The 20,222-nt window shown below is 39.2% G+C and overlaps 1 protein-coding gene across 9 annotated transcripts in view; it reads right to left on the bottom strand.

Annotated features, from left to right (window-relative positions):
* Positions 1–20,222, bottom strand: part of DAAM2 (dishevelled associated activator of morphogenesis 2) — a 199,286-nt gene that overhangs the window by 77,225 nt on the left and 101,839 nt on the right. For all 9 annotated transcript variants that reach the window (XM_035323266.1, XM_035323270.1, XM_035323267.1 and 6 more), the window contains one exon: positions 2,424–2,498. In XM_035323266.1, the coding sequence (XP_035179157.1) occupies positions 2,424–2,498 (75 nt within the window). The remainder of the gene's footprint in view (positions 1–2,423; positions 2,499–20,222) is intronic.

The raw sequence follows: 20,222 nt of genomic DNA, 5'->3' as shown, positions 1-20,222 counted from the left end.
GTTACACACTCTCATGAGAATTAGGATTAAAAACTACTAACATTTAAAAAGTCACGGTAACAGAAACAATTGTGGGAACAGACTTGTGCCTAAAATGCATGGCTTTTTGAACTACTGTGAAAGTGCTTCCCAACATACTGGTCTAAGGTTACAAGTAGGGAATGTCAAACATGTCAGGAATCACCACATTGCTCTCAAGCATAATCTATGAGGGACAGATATGATTGGTAACACTGCAGCAGATCTTCTGAGAAAATGATCCCCGAGTGCAGGGGCCTTGGCCTCCTGAAATCCACAGAAAGATACTTAATGATATCCATGGGATGCCATTTTCATTTTATCAGCGGGTAGGAAGAACTATTTTGCCAAGCTAGTATTTAGAACAGAACCTCATATTTAAAGAAAATTATATCAATAAAGACGTGAAAGCTGCATGTAAAATGATTCTTATGTACTTAATTCACAGGAGATGCAAAGATTAAATTTTACTTAAAAAAAAAAAAAAAAAAAAAACAGGACTTAAAACATTTTATACTAACACTTCTGTGATTATTGCCACCATTTCAACTCTAATACTTCTTGCCATATTTCTAATTAAAATAGAGCAATACTAGGAGACGCAAACTGAAGTAGACGAGACAGTGTCAGGAAGCAACATCAAACATGCTTTTCTTTCACCACTTCTTAGCCAACTGTACTTGGATGAAGTTAAAAAAAATTACAAAAAAAACACTCCATCACTAAATTTAGGACTGAAATTATAAGGGACCCAAAATAACCATTTGGAAGTTAAGAATCTCAGAGGTCTAAATAATAATGAAGAGAACATGTCTTTTAAAGTGTGTTGGAGCTGGTTCTCAGCTGTGTTACTCCAGTTTTCCGCTGATACAATTCCTGTGAAATCAAGTCAACTAAGTCTCACCTGCCTAAAACTGAAGCAATTAAGTGGAACATCAGAAGCAGGGCTTTAACCCTACTGTATCTTGTTAATACTTCAAATATAAGAGTAAATGTTGAGGCTTGAAGCTAAGTAAAAGGTTATCAGTCATTCAATGCTGAGCCATGCAAACGACGTTACCAGGGCTGGTGTTTATTGGTGTTCTTAAAATGTGTTTAAAATTAGAAACATGGGCCAAAATATAGTCTCATTCCATGGAAGTGCTCCAGATTTACAATAGTGACATGCATATACTCACTCCAGATTTACATCAAGATCATTTTAAAGACTAGTCCAAAAGCCACTGAAATCAATGGAAAAAACTCAGTAGATTCAAAAGGCCTTGGATCAAATCCTACCAGAAGTATTTGGCTGAGTGACTTTGCAAGGTTTCATACTTATTTTTTCCTTAATGGCCCTTGTAGAGTGAATTTGTTCAATCAGGAAATCAAAGCACAATGCCATGCCAGCAAAAAATCTCAACCTCTTTTCTCAAAACCAGCCTATAGTCTTTCTGTTCCATTACTCTGACATCAAAAAATCTGGCATGAAGGAAGGTGATCATTTTGGTTATTCATGACTCAGAGTAGAAAGCAGCTTTTTTTTGTCCTATTACAATGGGTTACAGTGGCTTGTAAAGTCTTATTTTTTTTACTGAGCAAGACATATTTCACTACAAGAAATATATCAGTATTGACATATTAAGTATCCATTAAGGCATTATTTTTATGAAATTATTTTACGCCTCATAACCATGACACAAAAGGTGCAGAGAAGCCTTTAGAAATCAAACATAAAAGTATAAGTAAACAAGCAAAGTGTGCTACCTAAGATGCTAGGAACTGAATTCTATCATCACCACTGCACACATGCCAAAAAAAAGCTAAGTAGACAGTGCACATAAATAACTGGAGGCAAAATTTGACTATAAAATTAGTAACAGGATCAAATTCTAAAATGTAAGGTCTACCATATCACAGGAGATCAGTGAATACTACATGCAGGTGTTCTACGTGTGCTGGTGGCCAGATCTACAGCATGCTTCAGAGGAAGACACACCTTCCTCAGCTATTGAACAAGGACAATTAAAGACAGTTTATCACACATAACTTGCTGCCTTGTATCCAATGTCTAAGGTGTTACAGCCTTATATTTCTCTGGTTACCTGCTTTTATATAAGTGGCTATTATCTTATGTGAAGAACTACTTTTCATTTATTTTTTTACTAAACTATTAATCCCAGTGTTATTCTGAAGATTAGGTAGAAATAAATTTAAAACTCTATATCATTGAAGTAAAAACTGGAAAATGCCTGGTGTTATCTACTCTTTTCTTCTGCTAAGGCAGGGCCCTTTCTTAAGACACATGCTCTTCTTTCCAAAGTCATGTTTCAAACAAGTCATGCACTTCTTTTGGGTTTTCTTCCTAAAAAAAACAGATCTCTATGATAGGAAATTTTCCCTGCTGTGCAGAAGAGGTAACTTACTGCTGCCATGGAATTGATGCGGTCAATGTAGTAGTCTGGCCAGCTGGTAGCAAGCTTATTGGGATCTTCTTGTTCCTGAAACAAAAAGTTAAATAAGGTTACACAAGAAATCTTTGTAGCATGAAGTGCCACTGTAAAACCACCTGGGATTCTTCACTGCACTGTTCTTTACTGTAGTATCTCCTCCCCACATGCTTGTATAAACACCACAATCCTATGTCTATTATTACAAACATTTCTGAAAGTGTAATACTAACAGTCACCTTGGTGTGTCAGAGAAAAAAAGACTTCAGCTATGGTTATTAAACAAAGAATTACAAAGTTTGTTGGAGACGTGATTATCTTTGTCATCTAAGTGGCAAACCTTAACCCCTTAAACATACTGACAACATTTCCAAGTAGAAGGATGGCACATTTATAGATAACAGGTTTACATTTTGTAGCTGTATACTGACATATTTTTGAAATTATTCTGCCTCACTGCTGCTGAAATGATGGTGGGATTCACCAATAAAGGCCTTTAACATCTGCAATGTAGGAAAAAAAAAAAAAAAAAGTCAAGAAATCCGAAATGAAGCCAAAAGGCTGCCTCATTTTGACTTGAAAAGTAATAAAAGTTATTTAAAACTTCAAAACACCTGAAGGAACAGAACAGCATCCCTTCAATTTCAGTAGGAATTAAGAACAGAATGACCTTTCTCAAACGAAGCAATAAGTTTTGCTGTTTTTCCCTTATTCCCATTCCTGACCACTGTCAGAGCAATCTGATGAACCCAAATCCACGCCAAATGACACATTACAGAAATCACAGAATCACAGAATATCCTGAGTTGGAAGGAACCCACAAAGATCATAGGGTCCGACACCTGGCTCCACACAAGATCACCCAAAAATTAAACCCTGTGTGTGATAGCACTGTCCTGAAAGTGTTCCTGAATTCCAGCACACTTGCTGCTGTGACCACGTCCCTGGGGAAACTGTTCCAGTACCCAATCACCATTCCAGTGAAGAACCTTTCCCTAACCCCCAGCCTGACCCTCCCCTGTCCCAGCTCCATGCCGTTCCCTCGGGTCCTGTCGCTGTCCCCAGAGAGCAGAGCTCAGCGCCTGCCCCTCCGCTCCCCTCGTGAGGGAGCTGCAGGCCGCCATGAGGCCTCCCCTCAGCCTGCTCTGCTCTGGGCTGAACAAGCCAAGGGATCTCAGTCGCTCCTCATGTGTCTTCCCCTCTAAAACCTTTATCAACTTTGTAGCCCTCCTTTGGACACTCTCTAATAGTTCTATGTCCTTCTTATGTTGTGGCACCCAAAACTGCACACAGTAGTCAAGCTGGGGCCACACCAGTGCAGAACAGAACAGGACAATCCCTTCCCTCAACCGGCTAGCAGTGCTGTGCCTGATGTGCCCCAAGATAGAGTTGGCCTTTTGGCTGCCAGGACACACTGCTGACTTATATTCAACTTGCCATCAGCCAGAACCCCCACATCCCTCTCTGCGGGGCTGGTCTCCAGGGTCTCAACTCCCAGTCTGCACATCCAGGACTACCCAGTCCCATGTGCAGAATCCAGCTTTTGGTCTTTTCAACTTCATGTGGTTGGTGTTTGCCCAACCCTCTAATTTGTCAAGATCTCTCTGCAAGGCATCTCTACACTTGAGGGATTCAACAGCTCCTCACAATTTAGCATCATCCACAAACTTACTTAATATACCTTTGAAGTTCTGCATCCCAGTTATTTATGAAAACATTAAAGAGAACAGGCCCTAAAACAGAGCCCTGAAGAACTCCACTAGTGACTGGCAACCAGCCTGATGTAACCCCATTTACTATAACCCTATAAGTCTGACCCATCAGGCAAATATTCATCCATCACATTATGTTTTTGTCTAGCTGTGTGCTGGACATTTTGTCCAGAAGGATACTGTGAGAAACAGTATCAAAAGCTTTACTGAAATCCAAAAAGATTACATCAATTGGCTTCCCTTGGTTAACTAGATGGGTGACCTTGTCACAAAAGGTTATTAAGTTCATTAAACAGGACCTTCCCCTCATGAACCCGTGTTGGCTGTGACCAACGACTGCATTGTCTTTCATGTGTTTTTCAATAACTCCCAGAGTAATCTTCTCCATAATTTTACCAAGCACTGAAGTGAGACCAACATGCCTGTAATTATCAGGGTCTTCTTTCTTTCCTTCCTTGAAAATTGGAACAACATTTGCCAGCTTCCAGTCAACTATGACCTCTCCAGGTTCCCAAGACCATTGAAAAATTGAGAGAGAGATCACAATAGAATCAGACAGGTCTTTCAGTACCCTGGATTAAATCCCACCAGGCCACATATGCAACCAGCTGGAGAAGCAGATCCCGCACAAGTTTGGGGTTGGTTGGAGTTTATCATTACCACAGTCATGGTCCTCCAGCTCAGGGCTCCAAGGGACCCAGAGTCCATTACTGGTGTTGAAGACAGAGGTGAAGAAGGTATTAAACATCTCTACTTTGTCTATGTCCCTATTTGTGAGGTGACCATCCTCATCAAGTAATGGACCAATGTTATCTCGAGTCCTCCTTTTGCTCTCAACATATTAAAACAAAACAACACAAAACAAAACAAAAAAACTTTACATTGTCCCCCACAGTACTGTCCAGCTTCAACTCTAATGGAATTAGGGGTGCATGAATATTCTCCCTACAATGGATAATAGCATCTTTGTAGTACTCCCATGTTGCCTGACCTCACTTCCAGCAGACATACACTTTCTTTTTTCCACATTTTCTTTTTCTAAGCTCTAGAAGAAGATCCCCACTCAGCCAAGCTGACCTTCTTCCTCAGCTGCTTGACCTCCAATATTTTGGAATTGCCGGTTCCTGTGCTCTTAAGAAGTGGTACTTAAAAAGTGACCAGCAATGTTGAACCCCAATGTCTTTAAAAGAAGTTTTCCAGGCATCCTTACTAACACTGGTTCCCTGAGCAGCCTGAAGTCTGCTCTCTCCATATCCAGCGTTGAAGTTTTGGTGCCAGTTTTCCTCCTGTCACCAAAGATTTTTAACTTGACTACTTCATGGTCGCTATGACCAAGACAGCCACCAACTGCCACTTCACCCATGAGTCCCTCTCTGTTTACAAGTAACAAACCTAGGAGGGCACCTTCCCTAGTCAGCTCCCTTAGTACCTATACCAAGATGTTATCATCAAGGTGTTTTAGGGATCTCCTGGACCTGCTTGTACCAGGTTTGAGGTATGCCCAGTTAACATCTGGCAAGCTAAAGTCACCCATGAGGAAAAGAGCAGCTGATCTAGAGGTATCTCAGTTCCTTAAAGAGTAAGTCATTGGTGTTGTCAACCTGGCAGGGTGGCTTATAGTAGCCTCCCACAACAATATCCACTTTATTTGCTTGTCCTTTAATCCTTACGCAGAGGCTCTCAACCATCTCATTGCCAGTTGCAAGCTCTGTACAGAAATACGCAACTCTCTCTCAGTAGCCAGTTAGAATCGCCACTCCATGTGTTATCGATACACTGCCTTTCAGTGCCTGATTTCCCTGTAGTATACATAGTGGCAGTAACACACCTGACAATCATTTTGCACTCAGCAATGGTCCTTGCTGATGGAAAAATAAATCAAAGCTTGCAATTGATAAGTACACCATAATTTTTAGAAGATAATCTTATCATCCCCAAAGAGAACAATTGAAATGGGGATCTAATCCAGAGGTAGTGAAGTAAAGGTCATTCTGGAGGCAACCAGGTTAAGCCACCAATGGGAAGTGCAAGGCATGCTCATATGACCTTCTGAAGTTTTTTCTCTTCATAGAATTATAAAAGTGCAAATAGCAGCTGTAATTTTTGAACAGTACAAGCAACAAGATTGGAACAGGTAGCCCAGGGAAGTGGTGGAGTCATCATCCCTGGGGGTTTTCAAGGAAAGATTGGACCTGGTGCTTAGGGACATGGGTTTTTGGGTGACATTGGTAGTAGGGCGATGGTTGGACCAGATTATCCTGAAGGTCTTTTCCAACGTTAATGATTCTGTGATTGTTGCAATAGGGAATACGTACATTCCTTATATTCCTTGTGCCTCTATTCCAAGCTCCAAGAAACAAATACAGACAAATTAAGGACTTCCTGAATCCATCCTTTGTGTCTGAAAATAAGCTACTATACTTTTCTCCCTAGAATTTCTTAAAGAGGAAAAAAATATTAAATCCAGAATGCCACAGCTAATCTTTCTAGATATCTAGTATAGATATGTGACCTCAGGAACATCAGGAAAGATACATTAAAGTATTCAGAATTCTGGATGATTTCCTACCAGCACCCAAACCATTAGAAATTTCACAATCAGAACTACAGATGAGAAAATTCAGATCCCCTAAATTTTATCTGTATATTTGGTTAGCTTGGCAAATGAAATAAAGTCCTTGGTGAATTCTGCTTTTGACCATTCTCCATCCATTACAAATCGGTGTGAATTTTTAGACCATAAGGATGGTATAGTTTTTGGTTTTAGTTAGAACTGGAATAAAATTGGTTTCAGTGGAACACAGCAAGTGTAAGCTTTTTTTCTGAAGCTCAGACTGAAGCTGTATATTGGTGAGGTTAAAAAATTGGATCAGATAATCGTCTTTGCAGTCCTTACTTTCTAAAATTGTTTTGGCCCAGAAGCAGAAGATCCAACATACCGAACAGAAAAGCCTATCTAACTTTAGTGCCGTGGGGGGGGCCCCCCCCCAAACTGTCTGTTCAGACCAGAATTTTACAGATGTCAGTGTGTTTTGCTTCACTAGAATAAATGTGATTATATACTTAAAACTGGTATGCTATTTCCGTTATGAAGCACCACAAAACTACTTATATTTTCACTGGACATACAGATTTTTACCCAGTCCCCTTAAAACATTAGGTGACACAGTGTTATTTATAGCAGTCACCCAGGCAGCATTTTCACAGAAGACACCAGTTCACACCTGTAGCATCAGAGCCATTGGAGAAAATTTCATTGCCCAGATTATGATGATTATGATGAGTGCTGCCAATGGTAAGAAATTGTTGTACCATGTTTCCTCACAGCGGAGGCAAGATAAACAAAAAATGGAAAGCAATTCTTTGTTTTTATTTTATTTTTGTGTTTATTTGATGTGTTTTGGGGGAGGAAGAAGTGGGGGATTGGGGGGGGAGAGGGGAGGGGCAATGACAGAGTGTTTATTGTTTTTTTTTTTTGTTTTTTTTTTTTTTTTTCTAATGTCTTCAGGATTTTGATCCTCAAACAAAACCTCAGAAACTTCAGACAACTTGATGATGATGGCACAACCCTTCCTTGCTCCAGGAGACTTAGAAAAAGAAGAAAAAAAAGAAAAAAAAAAAAAAAAAAAAGAAGAGGTCATACAACATACAAAGCCACATAGGCATCAAGAGCTGGAAACAATAACCCATCTGTGTAAGCGAAAACATCAGCTGAAGGAATCTATTAAAGCAAAGCCTTCTTTTAGCTCCTTGAATAATGTAAATATTACATTAAAAAACAGACGTCAGCTTGTGGACTTTATAAGGGGCCATATCATTCTTCACTGGAGTAACAACTATGTAACTGCTGTGAAAACAGGATCCTGATACGATACAAGCCTGTAATATAGCCAAGGTATTATACAGGCTTTGACACTAATTTGGACAGGCTCCATCCCTTGGTGGAAAGTGGAACTTTTGACTTCATCCAAAACAGGATTTAATGGAGTAGGGCAAGTATTGGGACCATCTGAACCTATCAAAATGAAACTAAATACAACAAAGTATTGTCTGCACAGCTAAGTTGATCCTGAAAATCTTTTTGAGAATCCTGGGAGACTGGATGCATTGGGCAAGCTGTTCTCTAGAGAGCAGAAACCTTTAGTGGCTGCCATATCAGCAGAACAAGCACTTGCAATACAGACTGCCATCATAACAGACATAATCTAGAAGTACCAAACATTAGAACTGCAGAAGCCATGTGCAAATGCCAAATATTTTTTATTAGTGGATCATGAAAATGAAAGCCGCTTCATATATGAGTGCTTTTTTCAAGATGTTTTGAGTCTTTTAAGAAACAACACGGGGAAAGTCTGGACAAAACTGCCTGCACTGATGCTCTTCTGGGGCAAGTGCCGAGTTTCAGTTTCCAGTGAAGACGCATTGGTATTTTACACTGCACCAAAAGGACCCCAAACAATGTCAAGCATTCCTCCAGAGCATTTCCTGAAAAACTGACCATGTGTAAGCATTAAGAAATATATCCATAAAATTAGCAGCAGTACAAGGCTCCTTCCTGCAGATGTGGAAAGGAGAGAGTGACATGACAATTAAAACTCATCCAGGAAATCACTGACAGAGTTAGGAACAGGCACTGATCTGACACTGAATAGAGAGTTCTCCTGTTTCCACCATATTAGTTTTTTGTTTTTGTTTTTTTTTTTTTTTTTTTTTTTATGCAATGTTGACAAATCCCAGCTCCATGGGACCAGTGGGTGTTTGGCATCCCTGGGTGTCCAACCATTGCATGGACTTTGCTCCTACCTGTACACACAATCCCGTGGGAAATTGCCAGGGCTGAGGATTCGTGAAGCTTTCTAACATACAAACTAACACTTCCTCCTGGAACATTTGCATCAAGACATATACTACATGTAATGGATGTCATATGATAACCATGGGTTGTGATTATCATAGGGATGATATCTATTCACTGGAAACATGACTTTCTCCTCAAAACCGTCTCTTCAGAGCTGCAAGCAGCTGACCTTACTGCTTTGCACTGTTCAGAACAAAATGGGAAAAAAGCCATGTATTTGATGTTGAAAAATGGAAGTTTAAAACCTGTTGTCAGCAAGGAGCCATAGTATCTGTCACTGAGTTCTTCTCTACATCAGTGAAAACAACATGCAAGCACAGATGAAGAATATGAAATGAGGCTACTGTACTATAAATTCCTGTTCCAGCTTGTACACTGTATTCTGTCCAGAGACTGTATGCCTAAATTTATGCCTGGGTCACAAAGAATTGAATTTGCCTGCAGAACCCACATTAAGGTTAATGCAGTTCTTCCTCTCTGCAGCCCGCATGCACCATTCTAGTACCTCATAGAAATGAAAAATAGGTTATGTGGTGTAAAGAGTAGAGCAGAGCAGAGCAGAGCAGTTGGAAGGGACCTACAAAGACCATCAAATCCAAAGGGTAAGCATCATCACATACAGTTCAGAAGATATAAATCATGGAATATAAGTCAATATAAGAAACTATTATAAGAAAAACTGAAATATGTTATTTGTTTGTCATGAGTAAGTCCCTGTAGTCTTTTTTTTTTCATAATTCTTATTAAAAGGCAATGGAAATTTGGATCTTGGTTATGAATAAGTGGGGATTTTGCAGTGTTTTTTTGTTTGTTTGTTTGTTTGTTTTTTAAACTTCAGTTCATGGAAACTTTAACTTCTAATGTGACTTACAACAACTGATGTGAAAGCTTTGCCGTGCAAAAATTCTCTGCTTCTGGATGAAGCCCTCCCACACTCTCCAGAACAACCACTTAGCTGGTAAAATGTTTATTTGAGATGTGCAGCATTCAGACTCATGTTCATGTTCTGCGTCTTTCGGAGTGAAGTACATGAACCTTGCTCTCCACATGAATATTCTGGCCACTATAAACTAGGTTGGGTATTTGATTGTTTTGGGGGTGGAGAATGGCTATCACTTGTGTTTCATTTCCCAAAAGTGCTACTCTGCTCCCTTCAGATGCTTTTTAAAATGACTCAACTTATTGCAACATCTGCTATTAATGCTGAATACAATACAATCCTGTAACACCTTGCACTCTGCACTGTCAAAGGTCTTTAAAGAAATTCATGCATTAGGTTTTTCAGTCTCCCTTTCAGTGAGATCAGCAGAAAGAGGGAAAATGGGATGCAGACAATTACAGAGTTTGCAGTCACACAGGAAATCTGTAGTACAGCCAAGAATCAATCGACACTGAAGTCGTACATCCTGCACTCCCATCCAAATCACCATTCTCCCTTTTTTCCATGACTGACTTACTGCCTTTTCTTGAAGTTCACTTTAAGCAGAAGTACAGCTTTCAAAGAAACATTTACCTGTTCATTAACACACTGTTCATCCATTAACATCTGTCTCAGTTCAGAGCAGCCAAAGTTGCATAAATAAAAAGCACTTTCATTAAAAGACAAAAAATGTGTTTGATCTGCTGTGGGATGAAATACTAATTCAGAAGTGGAGCTAAAATACATCCGAGCTTTTGAGACAGTTTATGTGTCCAAAAAGGCAGCTATGTCCCAGGAGATGCTAATTTTGAAACAGGACAGACCGTAGGACCGAGCCATTCAGTAGACAGATGTGGTCACTGCTCCATTTCTCAGACGCCATGACTAGCATTTACACAAATATTCTCAGGGTTTGGGGGAGGGAGGGAGCTATACCCAAGTACTTTAAGCACAATTTATCCAGAGTGAGAAAAACAAACATTACTTCTCTCCCTGGAATTAAGTTATTGATGTGCAGATAATAATCCTTCTGCCACAAAAGCAGTCTACTGTATAACTTATTAAAATGGAATACTCATTAATTACCAGCTGGAGCAAGTAACTGAGGAGTTCTAATGGCCTCTTATAAAGGTCAGGAATAGCCATACATGCTTCCAGTTCACTGGATTATGACACAGGAATATTCTACCTAACAGAGCATAGTTTTTTTGTTTGTTTGTTTGTTTTTTTCTGTTTTTGTTTTTTCCTTTATTTAGCCCGATCTTTGCCCTGCCGCCAGCAACTTGACTGGCCTGACAATGACCTCTGGTGCTGGTTACTAACTAGTCTTTCAAGGGAAGAATCAAAGGCTTCATATTATTATTCATATTAGAAAATGCCTTATACTGCCAAACCAATTGTGGAATTCACTGCCGCAAAATATAATAGAATCTAAAAGCAGAGAAGAGAAAAAGGGATCCAGTTTTTGAAGAATGAAGATTCCTTCTTATAAATCTTTTCATAATACTGAAAGAAGTTTCAATGCTGCTCAAGTTCACCACTCTTTAAAAATTAAAATGGACTATCAATCATTTGTGAAAGATGGTTTGCCCTACCACAGGCTGAACATTTTCCAAAATCCATGCTTTTTTTGAACTGCTTATACCATCCATCACCATTTTTGCTTCCCAAACACTCACAGACACAGCAGAGGTTCTACATTGTACACACATAATGTGCCATTTCCAACCTCATCTAAACTCAAAACCACTTCAAAATAATTACTTCTCATTAGTAGCAGCCTAATAAAGATGAATACCATGCTTTTATTTCTTATATTCAAGAAAACATTCCAGATCCTGTGCATAGACACACACACAGATACATAGTTTCTTACTGAAAAGGGACTGGACTGCCCTCCCTGACACTGAAATGTTTAATGAGCTGAAGATAAGGGCTATTTTTTTCTGAAACTAAGAGAGATCAGAAATCTCAACCACTGATTTAAATAAACTGTATAATTGAAGTATTTAAAACAAAATTAAGTTTTAAAGTAACTGTGCTTAGCACAAAATTTCTGTAGATTACTGGATGGAACCCATTTTAAGGAACTTTAAATGACAGAAAGATTGCATAGTACTTTTCAAGTTTTGAGAACGTCCTTATGTTTAATTCTCTTTCTTCTTCCGTGTTTTTTTTTTTTTTTTTTTTTAATTATTATTATTTTTATCATCCTCATCAACGCAGACATGTAAAATTGCTGCCAGGGCTGACTGCATCAGCTCCCCCTTGTTATTTATACATCACTCAAGTGTACTTGTCCCTGGGCAAACACTACTGTAGGATGTGGATCCCCCATTAACAGGCACTGATTTATGCATACAGTGCAGTGACCAAGAGGAGAGATTCTGCCTGTATTTACAGATCTACTGAAATTACAGCTGATGCCACACTGAATTATGCAACTCCTTACACAGGATAAAGCTTACTTGCCAATTTGAAGCCTACCACTATTACACGTTGCTCCCCAGTGAAAGTTTCACCTTTCTCATGGAAAATTGTTCTCCCATTGAACATATTCTCCTGACTATTTTGCTGCCTACAGTCATTCTTTCCTATTAATTGAGCTCCATGTTCATGTTTAAAACTTCTTATTGCTTTACAGCTTTTTTTATTGCATCAGCCCCATTCAACTGATACTTTGCAGTTGGTAAGTGTATAGTTTAAATATTGAGCTGTCAAATGAAGCAATTCATGAGTTCTCCACAAATTCAATGAAGGAGCTCTTAGGAGACAACCTTCCCTCACTCCATTTCATCTTCTTTTGGAGACAAAGGGAAATGTCCACTGTGAAGCACCCTACTTGTTAGAAGTCAGTTCAGGTTCATTCTACACAGAGGGTCTTCAAGAGAAGGCAAAACACATCTTTCATGACACAGCCTGCTCTTCAGGCACGTGACCTGGGATTGAGATTGTCCTCCTGGACCACAGCTCTGTCCCTGCAAACCTGTGGTGAGCTTGAGGTCAGGGTCAAGATCCTGTGGTGATTCCTGTGGCAGGTGAAGCCAACAACCTTCCTCTATCCCAACAGCTTCTAAGAAGCAGCATCAGTGGGACATACTCTACAGTTTTCACTAACATTCAAGCTCTGCTTTGTCCCTACTACTCTTTTGGCTCTGTGCTATGTAAAAATATTGTGAATACATTTCCATTCTAGCACTGACCATCTCACTGTACAACCTTACAGCCTTCTCATAATTGAATTCCTACCGTGAACACAGAAAGAGACTTTCTTACCCCACAGCTGGCTTGCTGCTTTTAGCTTACCTTGCTCCCTTTCCAAGAGCACTGCTTCAACTATACCCTGCTGGTACTTATTTCTTTTGGGCTGTGAGGAAAAACTCCCTTTTTAGTTCTCCTTCCTCACTTCCTTTCCTCCTCCTCCTCCCGCCATTCTTTTGCCAACAGTGAAAAGCCGCAGAGAAAGCCCAGCCTGCGTAACCGAACCTCCCACCTGCCACATGCCTGTGCTCAAAGTTTATCTTTTTGTCCTGCTCTGTTTATCTCCAACAAGCAACCACTTACAATCTTCTCTAAATAAAATGAAAAGTCACCTACCATTCCTAGCAGTCATTCTGTTTGTTGCTTGATGAAGGCAATGAAAGGTCACTAGCCCTGCTCAAAGGCACAAGGAACAACCTAGGACACAACTACCTAGAGTCAGCACAGCTACCTAGGACAAATCTCTCTGGGAGCACACAGAATTAGTTAATGCCAAACTCTAAAAGGTTTTTTCTTCACTGTCTTAACAGTGTGGACAATGTGGACAACATGTCCATTGTACTTTCAGTGGCACCACTTCTTGCTTTAGTTCACTTCTGCGTCTACAAAGAGGGATGACAAAGTTGGATGGTGAGAGTAGCCACATATTTTCCATTTGTTTCCCTCCTTTAAACTCAGTCAGTATTTGAAAAACCAGGAGAGTTACGAGCTGTTGGACAGGTGAACAAATGGTATAAATAGAGACTGGGGGGCCAATGGTTTTTAAATTGCTTATCAAATATTTGAGTTTATCATTTAGGTGCTGGGTCTCTCCCCTTTCCATAAACTTGGATAAAACTATATCTTGTCTCCCAACCTTCATTTCTCTCACTTATTTAATCTGTAAAACCTTTGGGATCCCAGATGCCTTTCAACGAGTGTCTTAATATCAGGGAAAATGTTTTCACCTCGATTCAGGTGCCCAGGTGAAACTGCCACATCTGACTGTAATGAAAACAAGGTTGTCAGTGGATCCTGGCAACAGTTCTTTACTGTGCCTGTTTATAAACTTGTCACTGAAACAATAGAAGTTCAGCAACTCTTCTTGTTCAGTATTCGCTGGCTTTTGAAGGGCTGGTGAGCATTCAGTGAAATGCAGAATGCAGAGAAAAATGAGCTCTGGTCTTTGACAAATCTGCTTCTCACATACCAGAGACACATACTTGTTATTTACATATTCTTTGCTCTTGCTTATCCACCTGAGACTAGTCAGAACAGTGAGAACTACATTGCACAGAGTATGTATTATTACTATTGCATACCATCAGCAGGATCGACTCATACTTGGGTTGTGGAGGCCCAGAACTTTCAAAAGAGGACAGACAAGGACAGAACAGAATACAGGGGCAGCACCTAAATCACACAATCAGCATTTACATGTACTTCCCACACAGCAAAATCGGATTGCTCACCAGTATTTTTGCTTTTAAGTACAGCAAATTACACCATCTTAGAAGGATGACAGCTGGGTAAATGTTTTGGATGGTTTTTTTTTTTTTTTTTTCATTTTCTTTTTTTTTTTTTTCCATGATAGGGTCAAACCTGCTTCCACTGAGCTCTCCCAGTTTCCCACAGAATGCAAGCCTAATGCAAAACACAACATCAGGCACTATGATGACAATTTTCCAGATATCACTGTATAAACTCGGGACTATTTTTGGCCATATTTTTGAGTGCTAACTTTGACAGAAGAACTAGTAGCACACCTGAAAAAATGAAGAATCTGGAAGATGGGCACTCAAATTCTGCATGCTCGGAGTATCTATAGCAAATACCACAGCAAGGTTATGGAGTTTATGTCTTCAGCAGTCTGAACCAAAGATCTGTGAAGGCATTTTCTAAGCAACAACTAACTTTTCTTGTTGGAGAGAGAGACAGAGGGAGGAAGAAACTAAAAATATTCCATGCTGTTCCCATGGGGGGTGGGGAAGAGAAGACTTTTTGATTATACGTAAATAAATACATAATTTCAAGGCCCTGACCCAAAATAACCTCTCATACTAGAATAAATAAATGACTCTGTAGCTGTTAGCACTGCAGCATGGAAAACATAAACCAAGTAAAAATTGACTGGAAAAATCTCCTCTTATGACTGCTACAATGTGGTTTTTCAGGTATCATGATTCTATACTGTACTAATAGTATATCAGCTGAACTATGTAAGCATTTTTTCTTCAATACCAAATTCATCCTTTAAACCGCTACAAGAGTAAATCTGGGCTAAAAACATATTTTTAAGAGAAGTGCCTCTCTTCATTACACCTACTATATTGTTTCTCAAAGTAACCTCTTTGGGGTATTTATATAAGGGAAAATATCAATGGGGAAAAAAATAAATAAAAATATAATTAAAGCACCCCACAAACAATGGCCAAGTTTTCTTCTCAGGTATGCTGATCTGCCCAAGGAGTAACGGGGCTAACATCAACATCCTGATATGAGATGAGAAAAAAGCCCAAATTCATTTTGTGGAAGTATACAAGAATGAAATGGTGTCTTATAGGAATTTCAAGTTTTATTCTTGCAGACAAAACACCTACTCTGCAATAAATGATGTAGAAGGAAATACATACTGTTCTAAGGTTAATTTTACATTCTTCTAACAATATTGCCCACATTTGGGAGCTACTATTTCAGTCTACAATACACATTGGAATGTGCCATCAAACAAACAGCTCCTTCAAGCTGAAAAGATCTAAGTACAGTACTAATCAGGAAATATGTGTAATTGCTGCATTAGTGACACTCAGTGCATTTTGTTGGTTCCCATCTTGTTCTTGTTTATCATAGTTTCTGAATTTTCTGCTCTAAAGCCTGCTTGCATTTTTACAGAGTAATTTCTGAAGCCTTGTGCACGTCTTCCATACCTATAGTAAGGATACTGAAATCACCCAATGTCAGTATCAAGCTAACAAATCATCCCAAACATCTGAGCATGAAGTCATTCTGTTAACAGAAAAAGGAGCAGATGCTGGTGGGAAAAAAGCAAGTTAACTCCACAACTGCTGGCATTTTCCAGACATCCAGCTGAAAGAATGCCATGGTTTGCAAAGGGCAACATCCTCCCACTGCGACTTACCAGTGTTACGAGATTTCCACAGAGCCATAGGCTAACAGAAAGCAAGGCTATTTTCAGAGAAGTCATTTGAGAAGTTCCACATTTCAGACTGCTTCACCAGCAGTCTCCTGAATTAAGGAAGTCAGACAATCACTCAGACCAAAAGCAACCATGGATCCCAGGCTCTGGGAGGGAAACGAATAACTCTGTTAAAGTCTGTTTCAAGGAGTTTGTCTCATAGCAGTAACATAGGAAACACTAGATTGCACAGAGCCTTACTCTTACCCAGTTCTTTATAGGGCTATACAGCTGCTATCCTCGCTTGGCGTATGGTCAGTTCACAGAATTGCAGAACAAGGTAGGGTTAAAGGGGCCTCAGGCAGAAAGGACCTGCACAAAGTAGGGCTAATTGCAAAATTAGATCAAGTTATTCAGGTCCTTGTCAAGTTTGAATACTGAGTTCAACCAAAATGCTGACTGAAGACCTGAATTCTTGCCATGAACTTCTAAAGCATCAGTAGGAACAGAAAAGGTTACCTGAAGCACCAAAGACTTGAAATAAATTCTAATTGTCCAGCTCCAACACATAAAGCAGGCTTTGCCCTGCGTGCATCAGATATCCTCATCATTTTGCCAGTAATGCACTTGCACTCAGCTCTCCAAGTCCCACATAGCTTCTTCAGCCTCCTGCTGTCTACCACTTATCCTGGTTTTAGCCTATCATGTGTGCTATGTTATTTTTTTTTCCTGTCTTCCCAGATGAAAATAGAGTAGGAACCGCCCTCTCCCCCCAAACATTTCATGCAAAGCTGGGAGAAAAACCCTCACAAAGTGATATCCAAGCCTTGTCAAACTGAGATTCCTTACAAAAGGGCTTCTCAAATACTGTAGAAAATCACTTCGTGTGTTCATGTCTGCTGCTCCCAGAAACAGTGTGTGGAATAACAACTCTAAAGAAAGGAACTTATAAGTGAGATGTTAAGTGCTCCTTACAGCTATAAATCCACAACCAAAACAGTTGAATATTCCAAATCAATAACAGACTCTAAAAGTATTTCAAAGAGGAATAAATACTGCAAGAAGATAGAATTGAAAACAATACAACTTCAAACCACCCACTTCATTTATTATAAGACAACCACGTGCTTGGCACTCTTTGTACAGAAAGGATGAACCCCAAAGGGCTTTCATAGCTCAGATCAGACAATACAAAAGCAAAAACCCACACTCAGACAACACAATGGTGTGATCTTCATCTGGTATATCACTAAATGAGACCAGATGAAGATCCATTTTCTCTCTTCTTCAGGGAATATCTATCTTCCTCTGAATATCTCCATGCATTATAAAGAACATACATTTCTTCAGGTTCCCTTTCCTATAGCAAGAATTGCAGAACTCCTATCTAAACACAACAGATGTGATGCAACTTCCTGCCTTAGAGCCTCTACACGAAGCTTATATGCACAGAAAATACTTCAGGGTTTTGGAAGAAAAGTCCTACCAGTTCACGTCTAGTTGAAAAATAACAGCACTTTACAGTGTAAAAACAAAGAGCAGAACAACATAAGAACAAACAGTAGGTGCAGGAATTTGCATTCAGCTCAGAAAGCTTCCTCCCAGATCACGGGGGACTCCAGCTTTTATACCTGCATCCCTCTTCACCTTCATCCCCACTAGGCTAAGGAAATGATACCAAAAGCTGCAAATGCAGCTCCAACAAATTTTGCATAATTTAATATATGTGTATGTATGTATATGAATTTATATTATGTATGAGTTATTTTTTATATTTATAGTTTTAACAGGAGCGTGAAATAGAGGGTGAAATGCATTTTCTGGAAGCTGGAACTGTAGCTGGATTTCAAGCAGGGCTCATAGCAGTAACACGGGCTGGTGTTGGACTGGAGGTTTTGCTTAGAGCTCTGCAGGAGTCTGAAGGCAGGCCTGGGCATGGTGGTAGAGGACAGAAGTATCTTAGACTACATCCAGCTGCACAATATCAAGCTCTATTTTTATGGTGACATTCTGCTGACAACACAAACCGCAAGGGTGAAGCTCAGAGAAACTCTCAAAGAAAATAAAGTGATATGTAGACATTATCTTCAGTAATGTTAGACAGCCATTGTGGGACTGAGGTGGGAGTTTGTGAAACGAACAAAATCCCTTACTACAAGAATGCTAAAACTAGCTGTCTTCTAAGTTAATGTAAAATAATGAACAGTGCAAAATCGGAAAATATCTGAGATTGTCTCTTAAAACAAATAAAATAATGGGCATGTGGTGTGCAGTCAAGGCACGTGTATATAAAAGGGGAAAAAGGCATGAGAAGATGACGTGGCCAGAACACTGCCACAAGGTTTCCCTAGATTTACTATTTTACTATTCTTTCTTTCAGATAGAGAGAAGTGCATTTATATATAAACACAGTAATGACAAATTCTTAGAAATTATACAACAATTTAGATCAAAGTCTTTTAGAAATAAGTTCCTGACTCCTATTCTCTTATTCGGTTTACTAGTTTTCCTATTCATCACATAGATGAAAAATATAATTGACAAACATTTAAAAAAATAATTGCACGTGATGGATTCATAAGGAAATTTTCTTTTATGCATATTGGCTGGCACAGCATATATTTTAAATAATTATCCATCAGAATTTTTTTAAGCCTATTTTGCTATTGTAGAGAAGTCTTTCTCTGGATCTTCTTCTGTTAACAGAAAAAGTACAACCAATTTGAGGATTACACACATGTACGCTTTTTCAGATGCCATAATTACTTCTTTCCAGAAAGTTGCAGTTTTGTGCCTATTGCTTCACTACTTAACTTTGAATGATGTCACTCAAACAGGTAGTGCACAATCAACTCAATACGGCTACTGTCCAGTAAAACTAAAATCAAAAAAGTAAAAAATAACCCCAACATATCTAGAAGAGTTGAACACACTCAGTTATTAGGACTGAGCTTTTAGTTGTCTTTGTTTGTTTGTTTGGAGGGAAGCTGTATGGTACAGATAGCCCGGTTCGGCTGTACTTTGGAAAGAAATTTGCTACCAGATTTTCCTCCAAGAAACATGGAAGTTAAAAGCAACAAAGAAAAAGTTGTTTAACTCAGCAAAATATGTTTTCTTCCTACTGAAATCTGCTCAACTGAAGGCTTACTGATTAAGCTCTGGAGGCAGGCAAAGGCCATAAAAAGAAAACAACTTGACTTGCTATCCAACAGTAAAAAGTCTAAGTGCTTGTAGGATAGTACAGGACGCAATAAGCTGTTGCCTGCATAATGAAGCCTCATTCTTAGAAATGCAGGCTGCATCCAAAGCAATGTGTCAAAGCAGTTCAATATGTGAGTTTTGTATCCTTTTTCAAAAAACAATATGAACTGACTTACAGGTGAAATAATTGAGCTGGCAACTTTTTGTTTCCATATCATTTGATCAGTACTTAACTAGACTATGTACCGTAGTACCAGCTCCAGGTAAAACAGTACTAAATAATAGCATTTTTCTAAATGTTGGCATCAGAAATTTCACCCTTTTCAAATACATCTGAAAACATGGTCTAGTACTTGATCTAATTCCTGCAAAACATACAACAGGAAGTCTAGAGAAGATTTTACAGGAAGGAATTACGGAAGTGAATTTTAAGTTTTATGTAACTCTAAATTTCAGCTGTGGCAAGCTACGAAAATCATCCTAAACAAAACCAGAATAAAAGTACCTGAAGTGGGGAGGATGCCATCTTTTGCATTCTGTCTCCATATGGCTCTACTTATAACAGTATGGCATCAGAGGAAGTTCACCGTTCAGAAATAGAGGCAATCTAAACGTGTAGGACTGGTGTTTTGGGTCATGTCAGGGTGCCAAAAGGGGACTGATTAATGGTTGTTCTGGTTAATGGATTAATGGTTGCAAATTAATGATT

The sequence above is a fragment of the Oxyura jamaicensis genome, chromosome 3, assembly GCF_011077185.1.
Source record: "Oxyura jamaicensis isolate SHBP4307 breed ruddy duck chromosome 3, BPBGC_Ojam_1.0, whole genome shotgun sequence".
In the NCBI taxonomy this organism is placed as follows: domain Eukaryota; kingdom Metazoa; phylum Chordata; class Aves; order Anseriformes; family Anatidae; genus Oxyura; species Oxyura jamaicensis.
The sequence above is the reverse complement of the archived record's forward strand: the minus strand, read 5'-3'. Positions and strand labels throughout refer to the sequence as shown.